This window comes from Mesoplodon mirus, assembly GCF_964341445.2.
Source record: "Mesoplodon mirus genome assembly, chromosome: 6".
NCBI lineage: Eukaryota > Metazoa > Chordata > Mammalia > Artiodactyla > Ziphiidae > Mesoplodon > Mesoplodon mirus.
This window is the reverse complement of record NC_138982.1, coordinates 44,080,830-44,103,297: the sequence shown is the minus strand read 5'-3', so window position 1 is coordinate 44,103,297 and position 22,468 is coordinate 44,080,830. Positions and strand designations below refer to the sequence as shown.

The 22,468-nt window shown below is 40.7% G+C and overlaps 2 protein-coding genes across 6 annotated transcripts; one reads left to right on the top strand and one right to left on the bottom strand.

The window, feature by feature from the left end:
* The first annotated feature begins 771 nt into the window (after positions 1–771).
* On the top strand, positions 772–7,077 carry EIF4A2 (eukaryotic translation initiation factor 4A2). Of its 5 annotated transcripts, none has more exons than XR_014294324.1 (12): positions 772–898; positions 1,712–1,760; positions 1,845–1,977; positions 2,270–2,409; positions 3,161–3,329; positions 3,427–3,536; positions 3,777–3,920; positions 4,240–4,377; positions 4,626–4,715; positions 4,938–5,017; positions 5,464–5,570; positions 6,292–6,426. XR_014294324.1 is itself a non-coding variant. In XM_082624220.1 (11 exons), the coding sequence occupies exons 1-11, from the start codon at positions 870–872 to the stop codon at positions 6,434–6,436; spliced, it is 1,227 nt and encodes a 408-aa protein (XP_082480346.1). In that variant the 5' UTR covers positions 773–869; the 3' UTR covers positions 6,437–7,077. The 5 variants fall into 5 exon arrangements, 3 of the variants coding, with proteins under 3 accessions (XP_082480346.1, XP_082480347.1, XP_082480348.1); XR_014294325.1 differs by having other exon boundaries at positions 5,464–5,574; positions 6,292–6,425; XM_082624220.1 differs by lacking the exon at positions 5,464–5,570 and having other exon boundaries at positions 773–898; positions 6,292–7,077.
* Positions 6,574–20,403, bottom strand: RFC4 (replication factor C subunit 4). The gene is made up of 11 exons (XM_082624223.1): positions 20,162–20,403; positions 18,679–18,821; positions 17,085–17,163; positions 13,560–13,639; positions 11,022–11,141; positions 9,452–9,595; positions 9,142–9,262; positions 8,487–8,612; positions 7,496–7,576; positions 7,308–7,424; positions 6,574–7,226 (listed from the first exon to the last, which is right to left on the bottom strand). Exons 2-11 carry the CDS (start codon positions 18,807–18,809, stop codon positions 7,131–7,133), a joined length of 1,095 nt encoding a protein of 364 aa, XP_082480349.1. The 5' UTR covers positions 18,810–18,821; positions 20,162–20,403; the 3' UTR covers positions 6,574–7,130.
* Positions 20,404–22,468: the final 2,065 nt, after the last annotated feature.

Sequence of the window (22,468 nt, the reverse complement as noted above, 5' to 3'; positions counted from 1 at the left end):
CAAGGAACATTACCCCTACATAAGCAAAAGTTTACAATGATTTTATCAGGCATTTCTCACACCTGTTAAAATTATAAGCATTATTTTTAAAAGAGAGCGAGAGAAGACCAGAGGCAACATGAGAAGGAGGTGGCTACTCCAGAGACATCTGCAGAGGACACTACATATTTCTTCTCGCCCTGAACGCTGGACGGTAAACCGGATCTTCTGGGGCTTGCTGGGTAGCCGACATTTTCCGTACCAGGAGTTTCACTGTCAAGGTCTGAAGGATGTTAAACGCTTGGGCCAAAGGCCAGGCTGCTCTTTACCGTCAAGTTAAGAAGCGGTGGGAACGAGCGGAACAGCCCGATTCCCCTCCAGTGCAGAGTGTGGACGTGCCTGTCCCTCCGGCACCGAGCACTGCGGGACCGGCGAGCCTGGTCCCACTCGCCGGCGGGAAAGCCGGAGCTGCCAACCGGCCGGCGCGCCCCAGCCTTCCGCCTCCCGGTCCAGCCCGGCGGCCCGGCCGCCTCTGCTTCGGGGACGCGGAAACCCCGTAGGAGCAGGGCGGGCGGGGAACGCGGGTCTTCCTACCGCTTGCTGCAATATTCTTCCGCCGCAGAGCAAAGAGTCCCAACATCCCCCCCCCCCCAGGGTCTTGGGATGTTCAGCAACGCCGTAAGATGGACAAATAACTAAATTTGGGTTTTCCCACCGACTTGTTTAGGATATTTTCTGAGATAAGCACCCCAGGATCACAATTTTGTGGCTGGTCGAAGAACGACGGGAAAATTCCTCCGCAGAAAACGGGTCCCGGCCGCGAGCCTATAAAAAACGGGTGGTGCGGTCTTTCTGTCTTTCCAGTCGGACACTGAGTGGTTCATCGGATCATGTCTGGTAGCTCCGCGGATTATAACAGGTATGCCGCTTCCTCGGTGGTGGTGGTGCTCTGTGGCACAGGTCCTAAGGCGCCGGAGGAGGTTGTAATAGATGGAGAGGAGGCAGGGAACCCCGGGTTCATAGGCGTGGCTTTGGGATACAGTACTCCTGTGTTTTTCGAGAAGCTTCCATGATAGGTAGGGCCTGGATTGTGGGGAGACGGGTAAGAAAGCGAGGTGGTGAAAGAGTGTGTTTTCCCGAAGACGCCTTGAAATCGCGGCCGTTTCCCCTGCCCGTACGGAGTCCGGCATTTATTGGCAGCCGTGGCGCAGTCCGCAGTCAGTACGGTGTAACTGGGTTGTCTAAAGCTCTATTCGTGGCTAGCGGCGCGGTTTGGGAGCGCTAGGCAGTAGGTTGGGTGGGGGCAGGACGGCAGCGGCGGCCGCAGGCCGGATGGGGCCGGGCCGGCAACGGGGTCCCGGCGAGCCGTTTGGCAAGGCCTTGCCGGGCCTAGGCCCGCGTCACTCACTACGGCTTGCGCATTGTTAGGGGCGGAGCTCGGCTTGTGGAGCTCTCGCGAGACGGTGCACTGCCGAGAGGGGAGCGCCTGGCGCTCAGGCCTGGGGGGGAAGGGCCGGCGTCTGTGGGGCCTTCCCGGGCGTCCCCGGTTCCTAACCTTTGAGCGGCCGCGCAGTACATCGTGTGCCCTGCGGCACCATCTGCCTTTGCTCGTTTGGGAAGTGTACACGTGCGGGGGAGAGCGACCGGATGAGAAAGGGCTTCTCTTCCCCTCAATGTGCAGTTGCAGGGGTTTGGGGAAGGGACGTTCTCCTAACAGCAGTATTTTTGTCAGCAGAGAACATGGCGGCCCCGAGGGAATGGAGCCCGATGGTGTCATCGAGGTAAGAAATGGGTGTGGAATTTGGAACTTTGGTAAGGTGAGTTTGTTCATCCGTTTATTCCTTTTTTTTTTTTTTAACTTTCAGAGCAACTGGAATGAGATTGTTGATAACTTTGATGATATGAATTTAAAGGAGTCTCTTCTTCGAGGCATCTATGCTTATGGTTTTGAGAAGCCATCAGCTATTCAGCAGAGAGCTATTATCCCGTGTATTAAAGGTAAAAGAACTCGTTGGCGCTTCTTAAAAATGAATTCCCTGTTCTGCATAGGACCTGCACCTTTTTCTCTTTAATATGGGAAAATTACCTTCTGGGGGACTAGCACCTATTTGTATTCCTTAAAGTGAAATGATGGCAATCATCTTTCGGGACTGACCTGAAATGAAGAGAATACTCATTGCTGATCACTTGATTATTTGGGCATAATTCATGTTCCAAATGGAATACGTGGTGTAAACTAGAAGTGGCGGTTTGATGTGGGATCGGTAAATGTGTATCCTACTTTTTTTAGGGTATGATGTGATTGCTCAAGCTCAGTCAGGTACTGGCAAGACAGCCACATTTGCTATTTCCATCCTGCAACAGTTGGAGATTGAGTTCAAGGAGACCCAAGCACTAGTATTGGCCCCCACCAGAGAACTGGCTCAACAGGTATTGATAGTGTAGTTCAAAAAAACTGCTTGCGTGTTGTACAGGTTTAAGGTTTCACAATTGTGAAGAATTTAAAGCTTAGTATAAATTTGTCCTACAGAGCCCTCCTTTTAACTGTCCCGTGCATGCAGGGAGTTTCTGTTGAAAGCTAAACAGTCAAACGGGAACTGGGTGTGCAGGTATGGTTTACCAGGGTTGTGTAACAGATTGAGAAACTGAAGTTTTTGTTCAGGGTGGACTAGACCTGTTCTCATTTTCAAGTTTGAATGCAGTTGCGCAACATGAAAACTGCAGTGACATGTTATTTGACTGTCTTAGTAGTTTGTGATGTATCTGTTGCATGCTGTGTTTTCAGAGCTCACTGCCATATTGGTTTGAAGTAAAACCTTGCTAGTACATCTGTAGCGTTTATTAAAGCCAAGATAATATACGTTGCAGTGCTGCGGGAAAAATTACTGTTTTACCGCGGTTTACACTTTTCTACACAATGAAGAATAACAGTAGGAAATGTTTTTAGTTACGTAGCTGGTACCTGGGGCAACAGGATCTCAAGTTTGACAAGGCACAGGATGTTTTCAGGGAAGTTTATCTTGAGGCATTTAGATTGGTCTGCATTTTAAGCTCGGAAGTAGTTACGTGCTCTGCATGCATTAAAGCTGTTTGTAGACCAGATATTTGCCATTATGCTTTGAAAGTTAAGTCACAGAACCAGTAATTCTGCTGGATAATAATTAAGGCTTTTGGCTCTCAGATCCAAAAGGTAATTCTGGCACTTGGAGACTATATGGGAGCAACTTGTCATGCCTGCATTGGTGGAACCAATGTTCGAAATGAAATGCAAAAACTTCAGGCTGAAGCACCACATATTGTTGTTGGTACACCAGGGAGAGTGTTTGATATGTTAAACAGAAGATACCTTTGTAAGTATTGCTGTCGAGTATAGTTTGGTTTTACTATTATAAATAAATAGCATGCCTGAGAACCTAGAGATGATAGTATGACTTTTATTTTAAACAGCTCCAAAATGGATCAAAATGTTTGTTTTGGATGAAGCAGATGAAATGCTGAGCCGAGGGTTTAAGGATCAAATCTATGAGATTTTCCAAAAATTAAATACAAGTATTCAGGTGAGCTTTATTTCACTCCCACTCTTAAAAGAGCTGGAGGTTAGAGTTAATGCAGGTATTATTACAACACAACTGAAGTGTTCTATTGTTCCCCCTGCTTAAAGCAAAAGCAATTGATGCATAACTCTGTCACAATTCCATGCTCAGACAGAGACGCTTGGTCTGAAAGATTTTTTTCCTCGAGTATTGTGCAAGTTGTGCTAACTACTTGTGTGACAACATAATGAATTTTTTTTTAAGGTGGTGTTGCTTTCTGCCACAATGCCAACGGATGTGTTGGAAGTGACCAAAAAATTCATGAGAGATCCCATTCGAATTCTGGTGAAAAAGGAAGAATTGACCCTTGAAGGAATTAAACAGTTTTATATTAATGTTGAAAGAGAGGTAATTTGTCTAATTGTCAAACATAAAAATGTAGCCAGTTTTTTTTTTTACCTTCTTGAATAAGCACTGTGCTAAAATTACAGAAACTAGGATCACATCTTGGTTTTTGTAATAATGCTAGCAGAGTACACACAAGAAGAAGAGTAACTGCACTAGGTTGTAAAAGACTGGGGTGGACCTCTTTCTTAATGTCCAATGTCCTTTGTCTTAAGATTTGGTGCAATATGTCTTTAGACCCATCTAATAATGAGTTTCTAATGAATGGAAGTTGGAAACAATCATGTTAATTACTGTTAACTTCCTCTTTGAAATACTGTAGGAATGGAAGTTGGATACACTTTGTGACTTGTACGAGACACTGACGATTACACAGGCTGTTATTTTTCTCAATACAAGGCGTAAGGTGGACTGGCTCACTGAGAAAATGCATGCCAGGGATTTCACAGTTTCTGCTCTGGTAAGAGGTATTCTAACATAGTAATAATGGTAACTGAAGTCTACCTTCACTACAGCAGGATTTAGACTACAATATAGCTGCTAAGTGCTGTGTTGTCGTTCCCCCTGCTCAAAATAAAGTTGTTTCTTAACTATACCTGTCTGCTGTACCCCTGTAGCAGCCAGGGACGCTTGGTCTCATACATGTTGATAAAATTAAATGTTGATTTGATTGGTGATTCTTGAATTAATAGGTTTGTTCCTTCGCAGCATGGTGACATGGACCAGAAGGAAAGAGATGTTATTATGAGGGAATTCCGATCAGGGTCAAGCCGTGTTCTGATCACTACTGACTTGTTGGTAAGTCTCTCACTGCTCTTCTTAATACACCAAAAGTTTGTTTGGGGGGAAGGTTTTTTAATAACCTTTACCAGTTCTGGGCTATTTGGGAGAATAAAGAAAAGACCACACTCCACAGTGAGCTATACCACTCAGTATAGTTCATTACTATTTTGTGGCCTACATTACATAGGTGTCTAGTTTTTCAATTAGAATGTGAACATCGTCGTCATTGTATTTCAGGCTCGTGGGATTGATGTGCAACAAGTGTCATTGGTTATTAACTATGATCTACCTACCAATCGTGAAAACTATATTCACAGGTAAGTAGATGGCATCTTGGCTTTACTGTACTGGTAAAATTCATATTTTGCTTTTCTACTGACTGATTTGTCTGAAAGGTCACCTCAAATCAGGGAATTGAGTAATACGACATAGTAACTTGGTAGGGTGTAATTAAAATTGTACTTGGGAAGATTGGTCGTACACAGTGGGAAAACAGTTGTGAATGTTGCCCAAATTGTGGACTCTATACATACAGATAAGGTTGTTTTAGATCGGTTGGTCTTAGCTTATTTTTGAGCTGTATTTAGTGATGCTCGTGTCCGTGTCCATGCGCTTTCTTGGTGATTCCTCTATAGTTGGGATTTTCTTGGTGTCATCTGGTAGCAATTTGAGCAGTCCCTGGTTTAGTTATAGTGGCTTTATCCCTAAATAAATTGAATTGTACTTTGTTATATGATGTAAAAAAACTTTTTAAAAAATACAGGGGTCGATAGCAGCAGTTGATGACGAGATGGCGCTCAGAAACGGCGTTGACGTAATTTAGGACGTGGAATCATAAGCGAAACAGCACACTGTTTGAATAAAGAGCGAGTCGGTATTTATATTTGTTTTTCTTTTGTCATGATTATTTGATATTTTAAGATGCTCCAGCCAAGGCATTTTGTATACTAGCCTATTAGGTGGTTTGTATTGTCTGGTTTCTATCAGGAAGGTTAGAAAGCTGTTTTTGGAGGTAAACACGTTTGAGTAATTTCAGTTACAACGTGTGAAACTGAGCAAAAAAGCAGTGATAAGTTTGGGTCACCATACCAAATAATTTGTTTTCCCACTGGAAAAAGTTGTAAGTTTTAGACAATAGTTAACCTTGCAGCATTTGTATTTGCAGTTTACAGTTCCAGAAGTGCGTCGAAATGGATTACATAACTGTTCTTTTTGTTTTATCCCTGGTGTTTTACATCTGTCCCAGGCTGACATCTGCTCTTGGCTGGCCCACTTTGGTATGGGCTTTAAATTCACTACCCCAAACACAATACTGTCATCTGCTTTAAAAAAAAAAAATAATAATGCTCAAGATACTTGATAAAATCTCATTTTGCAGCCAGACAAGCCTTGAAGCCTTTTGGCACTAACTGCAAAGGAAGATTTTTTTCTCTAGATATTGATTAGCAGCTAGTGCTCCAATTAGAAGCACGAACTATAACCTTGATAAGTAAACAGCAGCTGATGGTTAACAAGTGGATCATCATGTTCAGTAGTTCATGCAGCATGTGAAGTAGTATATTCTAATTGCTGATTTCTTTTTCTTACACAGAATTGGCAGAGGGGGTCGATTTGGGAGGAAAGGTGTGGCTATAAACTTTGTTACTGAAGAAGACAAGAGGATTCTTCGTGACATTGAGACTTTCTACAATACTACAGTGGAGGAAATGCCAATGAATGTGGCTGACCTTATTTAATTCCTGGGATGAGATAGTTTGGAATGCAGTGCTCGCTGTTGCTGAATAGGCGATCACAACGTGCATTGTGCTTCTTTCTTTGGGAATATTTGAATCTTGTCTCAATGCTCATAACGGATCAGAAATACAGATTTTGATAGCAAAGCGACATTAGTCGTGAGCTCTTGTGAGGAAAGTCGTTGGCTTTATCCTCTTTAGAGTTAGACTGTTGGGGTGGGTATAAAAGATGGGGTCTGTAAAATCTTTCTTTCTTAGAAATTTATTTCCTAGTTCTGTAGAAATGGTTGTATTAGATGTTCTCTATCATTTAATAATATACTTGTGGACTAAAAGATATAAGTGCTGTATAAAATCAGCCAATTATGTTAAACTAGCATATCTACCTTTATTGTGTTTGTCATTAGCCCGAATAGAAAGGCCTTTAAAACTGATTTTTTAGAAAGCATTTGAATGCATTTTGTTTGGTATTATATTTATTCAATAAAGTATTTAATTAGTGCTAAGTGTGAACTGGACCCTGTTGCTAAGCCCCAGCAAGCAATCATCCTAGATAGGGTTAAACGTTTACCCCAGTAAAATTGCCATATTGCACATGTCTTAATGAAGTTTGAATGTTAAATAAATTGTATATTCACTTTAAAGGTGCTTTAGTCATTTTATTTTAAATTGTTCACAAAAATACATACTGAATGTTTTAACAATTCTGAGTTAACTGCTGCATGATAGTTGAGCAGAGGCCGATCAGCTGTAGATGTTCATCAGCACCATCTGCTAAGCATTTATCAACTTCCTACAAGAAAATGAAAGATGAGTAAGTAATTTCCCTTTCAGGTGTGTATGCTGTGCTGAAATGTAGAAGATGCCTACTTACAGCCAGTTTTTCTGTAATAACAGACTTCTGTTTATCAGAAAGGTTATCATTTTCTACAACCCCGTCGTGAAGTTGATTTACAAGCTGAGTTGCTGCATGACCCTCATCTATTAAGTCCTGTAGCAGAAAAGAAAATGATTTTGGTATGATTTCCATCCCTCCCCCCCAGGTTAGTAAAGTGTCTTTACCTTTACCACAGCTTCTAGTTTGTCAAAAGAGCCACTCTGACATGCAGCAAATACTCCATCAATTGTTTCAGCTGGTATTACCTAAAATAAAGAATTAGTTAAAAATAAAGTTTCTGGGTGAAGACAGGTTGACTTGTTTCTTTGACTTGTTTCTCTGCCAAGCCTGTGCAAACTCCCTGGTGTTCTATGCTGCAGGACGTGCCACTTCAAGCGTGGACCTGTTACCTGATACTGAATCCATACATACGGAGTTGGGAGGGCAAAGAACTGAAAAAGGGTCAGCTTTAAGCCTTATGCTCATCTGGTCTCAAGATAGGTGATGGAGAAAGCTATTGGACCTGAAACAAACTTTGGCAACATCCTATTTCTAAGATGCCACTAACAAAATGCAGAGATTGGCTGGTTTATGTTTCATTACAAAATGAAATCTGAAGACAAGGGTGTGGCACAAGAGAATTCCTTTAATGATTAATTGTAAGTTGGATATGACCCTTTTTCCTTTATAGGGGATATCTGTTAACTGCCACATCCCTGCCTGCCTGCAGCATTCTGATAACTCCCAGAATGGTATAAGTGTTTATATTCCCTCAAAATTCATGTTAAAAATCCTTAATGTATTTGGAGGTGGCACCATTGGCAGGTGATAGGAGAGTGGAACCCTCATGAATGGGATTAGTGCCCTTATTTTTGGCTCAGAAAGCTGCTTTTTGCCACAGGACAGTGCAGGGAGGTAAAGGCCATCTGTGAACTAGGAGTCTACTCAACTAGGAAGTGTGTCCTCAGGCACTGAATCTGTGGGCACCTTGATCTTGGATTCCCAGCCTCTGGAACTGATATTTTTGTTTATAAGCCACTCAGCCTATGGCATTTGTTACAGCAGCCTGAATGGGACTAAGCACATAATCACTCCATATATATATATCTGAATTAAAAATTTTCTAAAAGCCACAAAAAAGCAAACTAAAAATTTCAGAATATCCAGTGCTCTTACCCCAGCAATGTCTGTGATCACCTTTTCTGTGACCTCCTTTCCACCTGTTAATCGAGTAGCACTCTGAAGAAATGTAATGGCTTTCCTTAAGTCTCCTTCTGACACTTTAACAAGATGAGCTAGTCCCTGAAGAGAAAAAAGTTCTTTAACCTGTTATGGCCAATTAAGGATGTATTGGGGAAAAACAAAACCTATTTCCATTTTTGAGGGAATGTCAGTGCTATAGTGGCAGAATACATGGAGACAGCCTTGATTACATACAGCAAGAATTCAAATTACAGTTCTGTTCTGTTATAATGAATAAGGGCCTATACATTCTATCACTGCCAGAATTTCATCATACCAAATTAGTCCTTGTAGTGGAGTATGGGTAATGACAAGTGGAGTATGCTGTCATGCAGAGATTGGCTGTTGCAGAATTTGCGTCCTAACGAAATCTGCCTCAGCTTTGGGTCTCTGAAGTATTGACAGATAATAAACTAATAGCAACAGAAAGGCTGAACCAGTAATTCCTAGACATTGTTTATTTAGCTTAACTTTGCCTGAAGAATCGGCATCAGAAATTGAAGCAACACAAATTTGACTTTCAGGAAGGGCCTCTTCATAGGCATTCATCAAAGGAATTAGTAATTACAGTAGTAATAATAGTGATTACCTCATTGCTAATTTTGATATGTTCTTTATCAGCGATGTCTAGTAATCGCTGCTGTTGAACTTTATCTGACAGAGGTTTGAAGCGGAATTTAGAACATCTAGAGGTCAGAGGTTCAATGATTCTGTAAAATATTGGAAAAAAGTCAGTGTCTAAAGAAGAAACTCCCCCGAATAACTCATTTTTGTCAAGAACAAGTCAAGATTTGATGGAGAAACTAGTGTAGCCTTGAAACATTTAGATTTTTTCTCTCCCTATTTGGGCCTATCAAAATAAGGCTGCCTTGCATTCACCTTGAGGGCATTACACATACCGACTGACATAGTTACAGATGAGACAGAATCGGGTGGTTTTAGACTCTTTTTCCATGGTACGTCTTAAAGCTGCCTGAGCAGCTGAGGTCATAGAATCTGCTTCGTCCAGGATCACAATTTTAAAAGGAGGACATGGCTTCCCGCTGATTTCAGAGAAACACAAAGGAGTTATAATTCATACATCATTATTGCAATCTAATTTTAGAACATTCTCATCACCCCAAAAGGAAACCCTGTGACCCTTAGGAGTCATTTCTTTTTCCTCTCTCCCAACTGTCCCAGCCATAGGCAATCAGGAATCTCTACTTTCTGTTTCCACAGATGTGTCTATTCTGGACACTTCATATAAATGGAACCACATGTTGTCAACTTAATACATTGTCTTTTGTGATTGGCTTCTTTCACTTAATGTAATGTTTTCAAGGTTCATTCATGTTGTAGTATATCATCATTTCTTTTTATTGTCAAATACTATGGCAAATGGATGGATATACTACGTTTCATTCATCCATTCTTTAGTTGATATTGGGTTGTTTCCATGTTTTGACTACTATGAATAATGCTGCTATGAACATTTGTGTACATGTGTATATGTTTTCATTTCTTGTCAGTATATATTTAGGACTGGAATTGCTGGGTCATATGGTAACTCATGGGGGAACTGCCAAACTGTTTTCAAGATGGCTGCATCATTTTACATTCCAACCAGCAATGTATAAGGGTTCCAATTTCTCCACATCCTTGCTAATACTTGTTATTTTCTGTCTTTTTGATTGCAGCCATCCTAGTGGGTGTAAAGTGGTATTTCATCATGGGTTTGATTTGCATTTCTCTAATGGCTCATGATGTTGATGAGCATGTTTTGATATGCTTATTGACCATTTGTGTATTTTCCTTAGAGTAATGTCTATTCAGATCCTTTGCCCATTTTTAAATTGGGTTGTCTTTTTATTATTGAGTTGTAAGGGTTCTTTATTCTTGATCTAAGTCCCTTATCATGTATGTGATTTATACACATTGTCAATCCAAGGTGGGTATCAAAAATTGAGTTACTCACTTTCTACAAATTCCTAAGTGTGCTCTGATATAAATTTAAATATATGCCAGGTACCAAAAATTTTACCTTGGAACTTTGCCACCTAAGGAGTATACACAGTTGCGTAAACATCCCTATTGAATTATTATTAGTAACAACTCCTCTTTCACTCAAAGTGTCCCAGTTTGGACAAGGTTTTACATTGTCACCAACTATGAAATATACACTGAAGCTTAAGATATATGATAGGACTTTAAAAAAATAACATAATAGCAAAAATCAGGATTTTTATTATGAGTGTAGGACCAAACCATCACATTTGATTAATAAATACTCCTTAGACAAATATCGATTAAAAACCCTTGACAGCTAAACTTAAATTAGTTACTATAATGGAAAGGTCATTTCTAGGTTTAAATAACTTAGATAAAAATACAATCTAACATGAAAAAGAAGTTGAAAATCTGGCAGAAACATGTTTTTTAAACAAATCCAATGACATGGTATAGAGAAGGGAAGGTGAGCTTACTTACTCTGAACGGCTTCCTGTCACAGTTAATTGGGCAAAATTCTTCACTTTCTCTCTAACTACTTGTATTCCACGTTCATCAGATGCATTTAACTCAAGAACTCTTAATCGAAAAAGTTCAGGCCTATGTCAAAATGAAAAAAAATTATGAAACATCATAGAGCATGTAAGTAACCCAGGTTTAAACCATATTTTAACATTTGTACATTTTTCAGTAGTTTAAAATACACCTAGTAAATAATATGAATAGAAGGTATACAATTCATTCTGTATTTTCTCTTTTGCAAAGGCATACAATTAACATTCTGGCTTTTTTCCATGCATTAAAAAAAATAGATGATATCACGTACTAAATTTTAAATCAATCTTCCACTTTGGACTGTATCATAAGCATCTTGCCATGTCATGATAAACACTGTAAAAACCATTTTAATAGCTATATGACTTTCTAACCTAAGATTGTACCATCATTTAATTTACTTAACATCCTTCTGTTGTTAGACATTTAGATAGTTTTAAATACGTTACAATTTTAAATAATGCTGCAATGTAGCATATTTTGAATTATTTCCATAAAGTAGTTTGCTATAAGGAAAATTACTGGATCAAAAATGAACAGTTGGGGCTTCCCTGGTGGCGCAGTGGTTGAGAGTCCGCCTGCCGATGCAGGGGACACAGGCTCGTGCCCTGGTCTGGGAAGATCCCACATGCCGCGGAGCGGCTGGGCCCGTGAGCCATGACAGCTGAGCCTGTGCTCCGCAACGGGAGAGGCCACAACAGTGAGAGGCCCAAGTACCGCAAAAAAAAAAAAAAAAAAAAAAAAAAAAAGAAGAGTTAATTTTTAAGTGAGTTTTTAAAAAAAAATTATCAAAAGTAACTGTAGGGGGCTTCCCTGGTGGCGCAGTGGTTGAGAGTCTGCCTGACAATGCAGGGGACACGGGTTTGAGCCCTGGTCTGGGAAGATTCCGCGTGCCGCGGAGCGGCTGGGCCGGTGAGCCGCAACTATTGAGCCTGCGCGTCTAGAGCCTGTGCTCCGCGGCGAGAGAGGCCGCGATAGTGAGAGGCCGGCGCAGTGGCCCCCCTCTCACCGCAACTAGAGAAAGCCCTCACACAGAAACGAAGACCCAACACAGCCAAACATAAATAAATAAATTTATTTAAAAAAAGAAAAAAAAAGTAACTGTAGGAAAATCTGAGAACTCAAAAGAAAATAAAAATACCTGGCACACACTGCCAAACCCTGTTTTGAAGACTTCCTTCTAGTTATTTTTCTATATATGTGTGTATATTTTTTTAATAGAAAAAAAACAAGAGTTGGGATTTCGTCCTCACTTTTCCTAAATAGCATGATATCCTACGCATTTTTCTATGGGCATAAACATCTAGAAAGCTCTGTGCATGTATTTTCTATTTTAAAACCACATATACTATTAAATGTGGAATTTATAGTTAAGTCCTTTTAGGTCTATCAAGACAAACATTATTTAAAAAAAATATTTTACAAGTTATATAATTTGGACTAACCTACTGTAGAACAACCAGTAATAAACTATACTTAACAGTTTCATGATGACTACATCGCTAAGGATGATTCAGACTGGATCTAACTGATTGAGCTGTAGAATAATCAAAAAAGCTCTCTTAAAATTTCCTTGGGAAAATGAAAGTTGCTGTCAAATAAAATCCTCGGTACAGAGCAGCTTCCCCTTTTGTCCTCCTTCACATTTCAACAGAACTGATTATCCTTATATATTTGGTGGTTTCAGAGGCATCTAATTATCTTCATGTGTAGGATTTCAGATGTACCCTTAGGCCATATGCCCGATATTAAAATTCTGGATTAATTAAAGATAGGCTTTGTTATGTTGGTGCATGTTACATAGATATCAGACATGGCTGATATGTATCTTTTAACCTTAGGTAAAGGGCTCCTCTACTACAACAGTTGGCTAAGCCGAGACAGTCAGTCTAGGACTGACTAAGAAGGTGGCTCATAGAGATTTTCTGCTGTACCTGGAATCATACTGCCTCAACTACCACACACTCTGCTTATACTCAGGATACTTGAGGGCAAGGAGCTGGCCCAGCCACTCCAGAGGCAGGCCCTGGCAAGTCCAGAGCAAGAAGGAACTCAAGAAGGGGTGGTGCGCATCAGTAGCATCAAATAGCAAATTCTATGACAGATGTGAACACGACCATTAAAAGTCATGAAACTATCAGCATGACTGGAGATAGGGTCTTCTGGTTTCCAAAATCATAATGAAAGAGTTAAAGTGATGAAAAAAATCACAAGGCTCCTTGTAGTACACTCAAACATTTGAACAAGGTTCAGAATAAAGGTTACAAAAGATACAGGCAAGCTAATTTATTGGAGGGGAGGAACTGGAAATGGGCCAGCTGGATTATTAAAAAATTCAGAACAAAAATAAACCCAACAACCTCACAGAAAAACCAAATGCAAAGTTTTAGAGAATGAAAAGCAGTACCAGAGATTCTTAGTGTCAAATCTTAAAAAAAAAGAGAGAGAGAGATTTCGACTTACCCAAAGAGTTCCCTAGCTGCTGCCAAAATAGTGGATGTTTTTCCAGTTCCAGGTGGCCCATAAAACAAGAGATTAGGGAGCTGTAGAAGTTAAATTTTATTTTTTTTTAAAATTGTATTCTGGCACAAATAGGTGAAAGTGACTGAAAATGTCTATGGAGCAGTGCAATGACTTCCCTAATAGGGCATATGTATCTGAATACAAGGATTTCTTAATATAACTGGTATCATAGTAATAACAGTACTAAATCCTGCTGTTTCACAAACACTATCATTTTTCCCTAAGATATCTTTCTAATATCTTAAGCTGAATCAATATTTATGATTGTTCTACACCGAATCTAATACTTAGGTGGGATTTTCAAAGCTGGAATTAAAAACCTCTTATTTCTGAAGGGAATACTAGGCTTCTGTCAGTTCCCTATCCCACACCTAGGCTCAGGACTGGGCAAGATTTTACATTTTATAAAGATGTCAGTTGCTTCAAAAGGGACACAGACCAAATTGGATTTGGCCAATACTGAGGAAAAAGGAATGAAAATGGCATACTGGGGCTTTGCATGAGCTAAAGTTCCAAGAACAGAAATATTAAAAAAGCCAAGCATCTTTTAAGTGCCAGGCCGTGGTCCACATCATGATTACATATGCTGCCTGTAGGGATACACGCATGTATCAGGGAGATTTCATCAGTGGAAGACAGGATAAGATTAAATAACTACTTATCTTCTTTTATACCTTAAGTCTAGCTGGCTTGGTGCCTATCAAATAGGCAACTGATCTGTGCTACAGATTAACAAATGTACTAAATTCTAATGAGCACTGTAATGAAACTGTACGTTCTTTTTTTCTTTTAATTTTATTTCATATTGGAGTACAGCTGATTTACAATGTTGTGTTCGTTTCAGGTGTACAGCAGAGTGATTCAGTTATACATATATCTATTCTTTTTCAAATTCTTTTCCCATTTAGGTTATTACAGAGTATTGAGCAGAGTTCCCTATGCTATACAGCAGGTCCTTGTTGGTTATCTATTTTAAATATAGCAATGTATACATGTCAACCCTAAACTCCCAATCTATCCCCCCACCAACACTTCCCCCCTGGTAACCATTAAGTTTGTTCAGTAATTCTGTGAGTCTGTTTCTGTTTTGTAAATAAGTTCATTTGTATCATTTTCTTTTAGATTCTGAATATAAGTGATATATATTTGTCTTTCTCTGTGAAACTATACATTTCTTTCATGTATGGAAATCACTGCACATAGGAAACTAAGCAGCATAGTTTATTTGCTTCCACTCTTGCCTAACCTTCCCCCTTCCCATCCATTCATTCTTCACCCAAATCAGATGCCCCTCTGCTTGCTACTTAAAGCTATTCACTGTATTCATACTCCACTTAGAAAAACAAAACAGACCAAAAAAATCACGCTGCTTACCATAACCTACAAGGATGTCCATGATCTGCTCACCACCTCTTTCACTTTCAAGGTTCCAACTTACAATGGCCTCCAACAGCTAAGCACTTTCTGGCCTGCACGTATGCTGTCCCCCATGAGCTGGGGTCTGACTCCATTCTTCTGTCTGGCAACTCCTACTGCATTACAAGTCAGAAGCCTTCCCTGACCTCCCAATCTAAAGAGGGTCTCCTCTGTTATTCTCTCACCGGTCTTTGCTGCACTTGATGTAGTTTGCAATTATTTATTGTTATTTATGTAACTGTTGGGTTTAATTGTAAAATACCCATTCACCTCACTATATGAGAAGCTTGAGAAGGTCAAGAACCTTATTTGTTCTATTCACATCTATATTCTCAGCATCTCCCAGAGTACTCAGTATGCACCAAGTAAATAAACCAACATATAAATGTATTAGTTAAAAGACCATTACTGTTACACTGGTAACATACAGCTTAAGATACAAACTATGAGATTCACTTTAAAAACAAAAGCAGAAGCAAAACCTCCTAGGCTTCTTTATTTTTAAGGTTGTAACCGTTATTTTGATCCAACTACCTCAGTAGTTGTAATGATTCATCCAGTCAACTATTACAATAATTTAAATTCTTTAAAACATGGTTAAATTACTAAACCCTACATTATGTAACAGTCTGATATATATATGCATTCAAGAACTGTACATGGACTAGCAATTCTAAAAATTGATTTCTGAAAAATCTCATAATTCTACTGTAAAACCCTTTAATATAAATGAAGGAATGAATTTTTTCCTTTATTCTTTAGAGATAAAAAAATTACTTCAACTTTAAGTTTCAAAAAACTTAAGTCTGAAAAGAAACAAATCATTAAACAAGTGGATAAAGAAGAAAGTTCTTAGTTCAGCCTCATAAATTAGATGGTATAAAGAACTGGATCATAATCCAACTACATTTGCCTAAAGAGTTGAGAATCCCAGCAATTAAAATACATCATGGGGCTTCCCTGGTGGCGCAGTGGTTGAGAGTCCGCCTGCCGATGCAGGGGACACGGGTTCGTGCCCCGGTCCAGGAGGATCCCACATGCCGCGGAGCGGCTGGGCCCGTGAGCCATGGCCGCCGAGCCTGCGCGTCCGGAGCCTGTGCTCCACAACGGGAGAGGCCACAACAGTGAGAGGCCCGCGTACCACAAAAAAAACCAAAAAACAAAAAACATCATGTCCTGCAATCTGTGTAAATATTACCATGCAATTTAAATTGTATACTATTATAAAATTTAAAGATATTTGGATCAAATCACAACAAATACTGGTAAAGAAAAAGATCTTCAACAGTTTTATAAACGTAACTTCTTTCAAAATATATACTGTTGCGGTGTAATCCCAGGAAGAGACCAATGGCAGCAAAAACCAAAGAACCTCTAATTCAAAGCAGCCAGGTTGAGAGGAGGGAAGAAAATCTTGGGAATAAAGTAAAAACCACATCCCACTTTGACCCACAACTGTTTCCCTTCCTCCACTAAGCTCTTAAAACACTTTATCATATACAATTTTAAATCGCTAATTCTTCATATGGTTTGTCTCTGAATTAATCTAAAATGCAAGTCACTCAAGGACATTTTATCCCACATATCACAGCAGGGGACATGATGCCATAAGCAGAACAAAAGACTCAATTTATTTTGTATTGTAGTTCAAACCAAATCCTAAAATTAGGTGAGCAATCATACGGCCAAAGAATCTTTGACTCTCCCTTATAGTGCCTATCATTATCTATAATTCTCGTATTTATTTTGCTTACATGTTTATTCTTCTGTGTCTCTCCCCACCAAAATAAAAGCTCACGAGCAAAGGGACCTAGGCTGTCTTGCTCAATGATCTCCACTTGAGTACCATATAACAATGCCATAGAACAGAACAGGAGATGCTCAACAAATATTTGTTGAACTAATCATCCATTGTACAAATAGTAATCAAGGGCCTACTGTATATACAGGATAGTATTTAAAGGGGGCCGGAGGCTATAAAGGAAGGAAGAGGGTGAATAAATTAAGTCTTAAATCTCCCAATGACTTTAGACAGCATCTGCTACTCACATCAGCTCCTTCTAAAGACTTTTTTAGCACTGCAACCACTTCTTCCTGGAAAGCAACTTCATCCACATATTTTGGGCGACTGGAGAAAAAGAAAATAGAGAAGTTATTCAGTGTATTATAGTAGCCACAGAAGTCCCTCCTTTTGCTAAAATACCAATGATAACTCTCTCATATCAGTAATGAAATGAGAAACTTTCATAATTGGATGTGGAAACCCCATCTATATTTACTTTACGCAAATATATACTGAGGAATGAAGTAATTTTTCACTTTTCCAGATGCATTGCTTGTATCTGTTGTGCTTACAAAAACTATGCAAAAGGATTTTATAACATCACAAATGCCAACTGGTTCAAAATGTAAAATGAACATTTGCCTAGAAAGTAATATTATGTTTTGACAACATGCCCCTAAACTGACAAGGGAGACCTACTTAGCAACCTCAAGATAGGTAACAAAGTTACATATATGTTACTATGTTGTTAATGGGTTAATACCAATTTCTCCTATCACCTAACTGCACAAAAAATGCATACCTATTCACTTCATTGAGGGTTAACAAAATAACAAGCTTAACCAATATGGAGTGTAATTTTTGTCTTATATTGTTAACTAATGATGTTAACGAAGTTATACTCCCAACCCTAAGTCAGGCTCTGTGCTTAGCTAACTAAACAAAAGTTTTTATTTGATTTATACTTTTCTAACTAATCAGGCCAATGCCAGGCAGATATTTTATGTCAGATAATGTTATCTTGGAAAACCAGTGTATATTATAAACCAGGGTTTCATATTCAAATACCTGCAGAGTCCAGGCAGATAACAAGAGTGAAGAATTCGAGTGTAAGACAAGAGACACTAGTAGGGACTATGGTGAAGCGAGGAACACATGACCTTACGAAAATGAGTAGTACACACATCCGTCTAAGTGTTTTCAGGTGAGAACTTGAATCTAGTGCTGCCTAGTCTCCTGAGTCTGAAAATCTAGATTTTTCCCCTTGTCTAAAATGAAAAGTTTCTAGACTTTTATGTGAAATTTCCCATTTTTAAAAGCATTGTTGGTGCCAAACAAAACTTACGAGGCCCTTACTTGCCTTATAAGTAATCTGTAATCCTTTGGTAATAACTGAGGGTACACCAGGGGTTCCAACTACTTGCTATAATATCACTTAGCTGACTGAAATTTAAGAGCCACTTCAAGTGCTGTTTTTGCCAAAAATGTATAAACAAAAACTCAACAATTTTCAGCTATCAGTAATGAAAAGAGGAACAGATTATTTGGACTCCTAAGTAAGTCGAACTCCTAAGAGCTTATAGAAACTGTTTTCTTCACTGCTGTATCCCAGCCCCCAAAACCGTAGACCTGAGTTACAGAGAAGGCTGTAGTTCATTCAGAAAATACGTGAATTCAACTAGATTATTCTAAGGTACATTTCAGTTCCAAGGTTCTATGACTTATATAATTGGGTGACTTTTAAAGCAACACTTAAACAAGGCAAATCATTCTCCTCTTAAATTAAAAAAAAAAAAGTGATCAAAACTGGTCAGAGAGATAATTTATTAACTATTTCAACAAAAACAAAAGCATTCTTACTATTTTTCCACCCACGGAACAGGTTTGGCTTTCTTGTTTTCTCCACTACTTCTGGCAGTGGCAGCTACTCCTCGATCCTTAGTCAATGGTGGTTTACTGCTGACAGATGTGCCTTTTAGAAATGCCTGCATGGTTACTTCACCCTGACCAGGTGCAAGACAGAAAAGGAAAAGCTCTTTTGAAACCATCATGAGGAAGTACAGCCTGAAAGCACACTTAACCTTGTGCAAAGACATTCAAAAAATATTAAATGAAGGACATCACCCCATGACCTAGCATCCTTTGAATGCATTCTACTGAGGACTACAGGGACATAAAATAGGCCAAAGTGCTGAAGGAACTTAAAATCTACTTATAGGGACTTCCCTGGTGGCACAGCTCCCAATGCAGGGGGCCCGGGTTCGAACCCTGGTCGGGGAATTCGATCCCACATGCATGCCACAAGCTAAAGATCCTGTGTTCTGCAACGAAGATCCTGTGTGCCGCAACTAAGACCTGGCACAGCCAAAATCTATAAATAAATATTTTTTTAAAATCTACTTATAGTGAGGGACTTATAGAACAAAGTTCTATAACTTCAACAAACTTTTTGATAAATATGATGGCATTAATGGCCAAACTGTACATGGGTCTCAACAATCTCTTCAGTCATGGGCCTAACTCTAGCTCAGACCCTGGAATGGACTCAGCAATTAGGAGCACTGGGACCAAAAATGAGAACCTCCACTTCTCTTGGGCCTAAAGAGCCACTGGAGAGCCTATTTTATGGGCAGAGCCCGTGCCTGCCTTCAGACAGAAGCTTTTGTGGGGACGGGAAGGCGGGGGGTGGGGGGGAGGCGAGACACTGTTGTTAAAATGGAAACAGCTGTTTTTCTCATAGCATGCTCATTTGAAGAAACCAAAACAATTTGGAAAAGCATGAGAGTTTTAAAAATTCAAAATCTCACCCAGAAGATAAGCACTATTAACATTCAGGTAAACGTTCTCCCAGGCAGCAAAAGGCTGTTTTTAGGGATAGTTCGTCTGAAAATCCCCAGCATTAATAGCAATTCTATTTTTTTCACTGCTGTGTTTCCAGTGCCTGGTACAGCATAGATGCTCCATGAGATTTGGTGACTGAATTACCACTTATCAGACTCAGTTTCGCCTTCTGTAAAAGAAGCTAAGGCCCATTTCATAAGGCAACTGGGTCAAATAAAAGAATCGTGCAAACACACAGTTCTGTGCTTGGCATACGGGTATAATCAATAAATAAATTGTTAACATCTGTAAACAACTAAGGTTTTTAACGTTATTGGATTACTCAATCCCTGCCACAGGCTGCCAAACAGTAATACCGCCCAAGGAAAGGCTCTGAAGGATGCTGGATTGGGCCACCCGTAGACCAAGGAGTGCGCAAGAGGTGGAAGACATCACAAGGGCATCGAGGGCACAGGAGTAGAGGAAAGCGAAGGCAGTCCTCGCAATTTCTCCGGCTGGTCACCTGTTCTCCCCGGCTCCCGGCGTGTGTCCCCGGGCACCGCCTGGGCCTTTGAGCCGCTCGTCTTGAGAGCTAGGACGCCACCGGCTCGTTCTTGAGGTTTCCGCGGCAGGGAAAGGGCGAGGTGGTCGCGAAGTCTTAACCCCGCTCCCCAAGTGGAGACTCTCAGGCCCAGGAAGCCACGAGCCGCCAGAAAGGGGGGAAGCCTTACGGTAGCCGCCGTCAGCAAGCAACCCGAGTTCCCGCCACCTAACAGCGGCGAAGGGCAGGGCGGGAACACGCCGTACGTCAAACGTCACTTCCGGTCCGCTGCGCGCGCCCCGCTTTAAGGGAGCCGTATCCTCTTATTCTGTGGTGGTTAAACTGATGAGACACGCGTACTCTCGGGTATGCTGGGGCTGGATGGGAATGAGTACGGTGGTGTAAATAAAGCTCCATCCTGTCCCGACGTAGCCTCCGACTAGAGGCTGCGGGGCAAGGGAACTTGAGAGCGGCCGTCTGTAGGAGAGGCTGGGGCCGAGGACCCGCGTGCTCAGCGGACGGGGGCGGAGAGGGCTCCGCGAGCCCTGACCCACTAGGGCGGTTGAGGATGGGCCTGTGGGCCTCGAATCGCGGAGGTCCACTCTCTTTTGTAGGTACGAGCGTGCAGAACCTGTAATTCATGGGCATTCATGGGCATGTCACTGGCATTTCTGCGGCGACACAATTCGGCTTGCAACCTGCTTCACCCCAAAGAAGGGCGGGGATTGGAGAGGGTGGAGTCTATCCTTCGCCAGAAGAGGGCGCCGTGAAGATCTCCGTCCTCTCCCTCCGGCTTGGTCGTCGCGGAGCAAACCGTGTGTGCTTTAAGGGCGGAGACGTCGGAAGAAGATGCCTTTCCTTGCCCTTTTGGGTGCATGTGGATTATATCTCTATTAGTGTCTGCCCGTTGGTGAGAGGGAGGGCCTTGCCGCGCAGCTATGGTCAGCTAATCCCAGGGCCCTGCCCAGAAATCTGGTGGTGCAGACGCTCAATAAGAGTTACAAGATTGATGTTAACGCCACCAGGGTACATGCAATGTGTGCTCTAGGCAAGTGTTTGAGGCCACCCTTTTAATCTTTACCCACTGCTTGTCTTAGCTATGGAGTTTTCCTAAGTGTTATTGAAATCTGAGCCTTTTGAAATGCTGCCTTCGCTGCAGACCTTTACTAATTACCCTAACCCACAGGGTTGATCTGGGTCTTCTCCAGATGAATGACTTTTATTTGGCACGTACTCATCATGACACTCATTGTTAACTTTACATGTTCATTTGTCTTTCAACAAATGCTTATGGAGTGCCCATACCTACACTGCGAGGTGCTGGGGATATGGCAGAGAACAAGCTAGAAGGTCTTGCCCTCAGGAGAGTGACAGTGTGATTTGTTATGCAGAGGAAGTAGGGGCTCTGAATATATACATCCCAGGCCTAACCTAATCCAGGGGTTAACCAGATTAAGGGTGCTTTGTTTTACTTTGTAACTCCCACAGGCAGGGCCTGGTACAATCTCTGGACAGTATAAAAAGCACACAGTTTACCTATCTGGTCACTGGTTTACATTGTCAAAACTCATCACAATGTACATTAAATGTTTGTACATTTTATGTAAATTATACCTAAATAAGGTTGATAAAACAAAGATCTGTGAAGGTAGGTGGCATTCATTTGCTACCTGAACACCGTAACCACACAGGGAGATATAATCCCATTTTACAAAGGAGACTCAGCCTTAGATGGATAAGGTTAACAGCAAGTAAGCAGCAAAGCCAGAATCCACATCTAGGACTGTCTGATAGGACTGTCTGACTCTGGAGTTAAGGCTTGTAATTAGTCACGAGGCAGGTCCAAGGCTGGCATAGAGGTGCCTTTATCCTAAGTAGAAAAAAAAGAGACCTGAATGGTAGCCTGTTAGGGCAATTGGTTTAGAAAAAGTCCCACGTTCCTTCAGTACAGTCAGCCCTATGATAGGGTGAAAGTCTTGGTGATTAGAGGTTGGGCTGGATTTCGGCCTCCACTTGCCGTTCCATTCAGCTGGCCGTTCCATTCTTGAACACAACTATAGGTAGCATCCTAATCCAGGTATTTCATGAGTTTATGTGTGCACCAAGTACTGTCTCTGTCACCAGAACAAGAAATGTCATTATATAAATACATAACATTTTTTTTGTATTATATATACATGGGTGCTCATGTGATTAAACCAGTTACTAAATTTATAATAGCTTTTATTATTTTTTAATGGATATTCATTTAGTTACTATTATGGTACTATAATGTGGAAATTTGTGAAG

Coding starts and splice junctions, on each gene's coding strand:
- EIF4A2 (XM_082624220.1), top strand. CDS start 870: ATGTCTGGTAGCTCCGCGGATTATAACAG. Junction 899..1,711: donor AGCTCCGCGGATTATAACAG/GTATGCCGCTTC, acceptor TATTTTTGTCAG/CAGAGAACATGGCGGCCCCG. Junction 5,018..6,291: donor CGTGAAAACTATATTCACAG/GTAAGTAGATGG, acceptor TTTCTTACACAG/AATTGGCAGAGGGGGTCGAT.
- RFC4 (XM_082624223.1), bottom strand. CDS start 18,809: ATGCAGGCATTTCTAAAAGGCACATCTGTCAGCAGTAAACCACCATTG. Junction 9,596..11,021: donor GTGACAGGAAGCCGTTCAGA/GTAAGTAAGCTC, acceptor CTCTGAAATCAG/CGGGAAGCCATGTCCTCCTT. Junction 9,263..9,451: donor ATCTGTAACTATGTCAGTCG/GTATGTGTAATG, acceptor AATATTTTACAG/AATCATTGAACCTCTGACCT.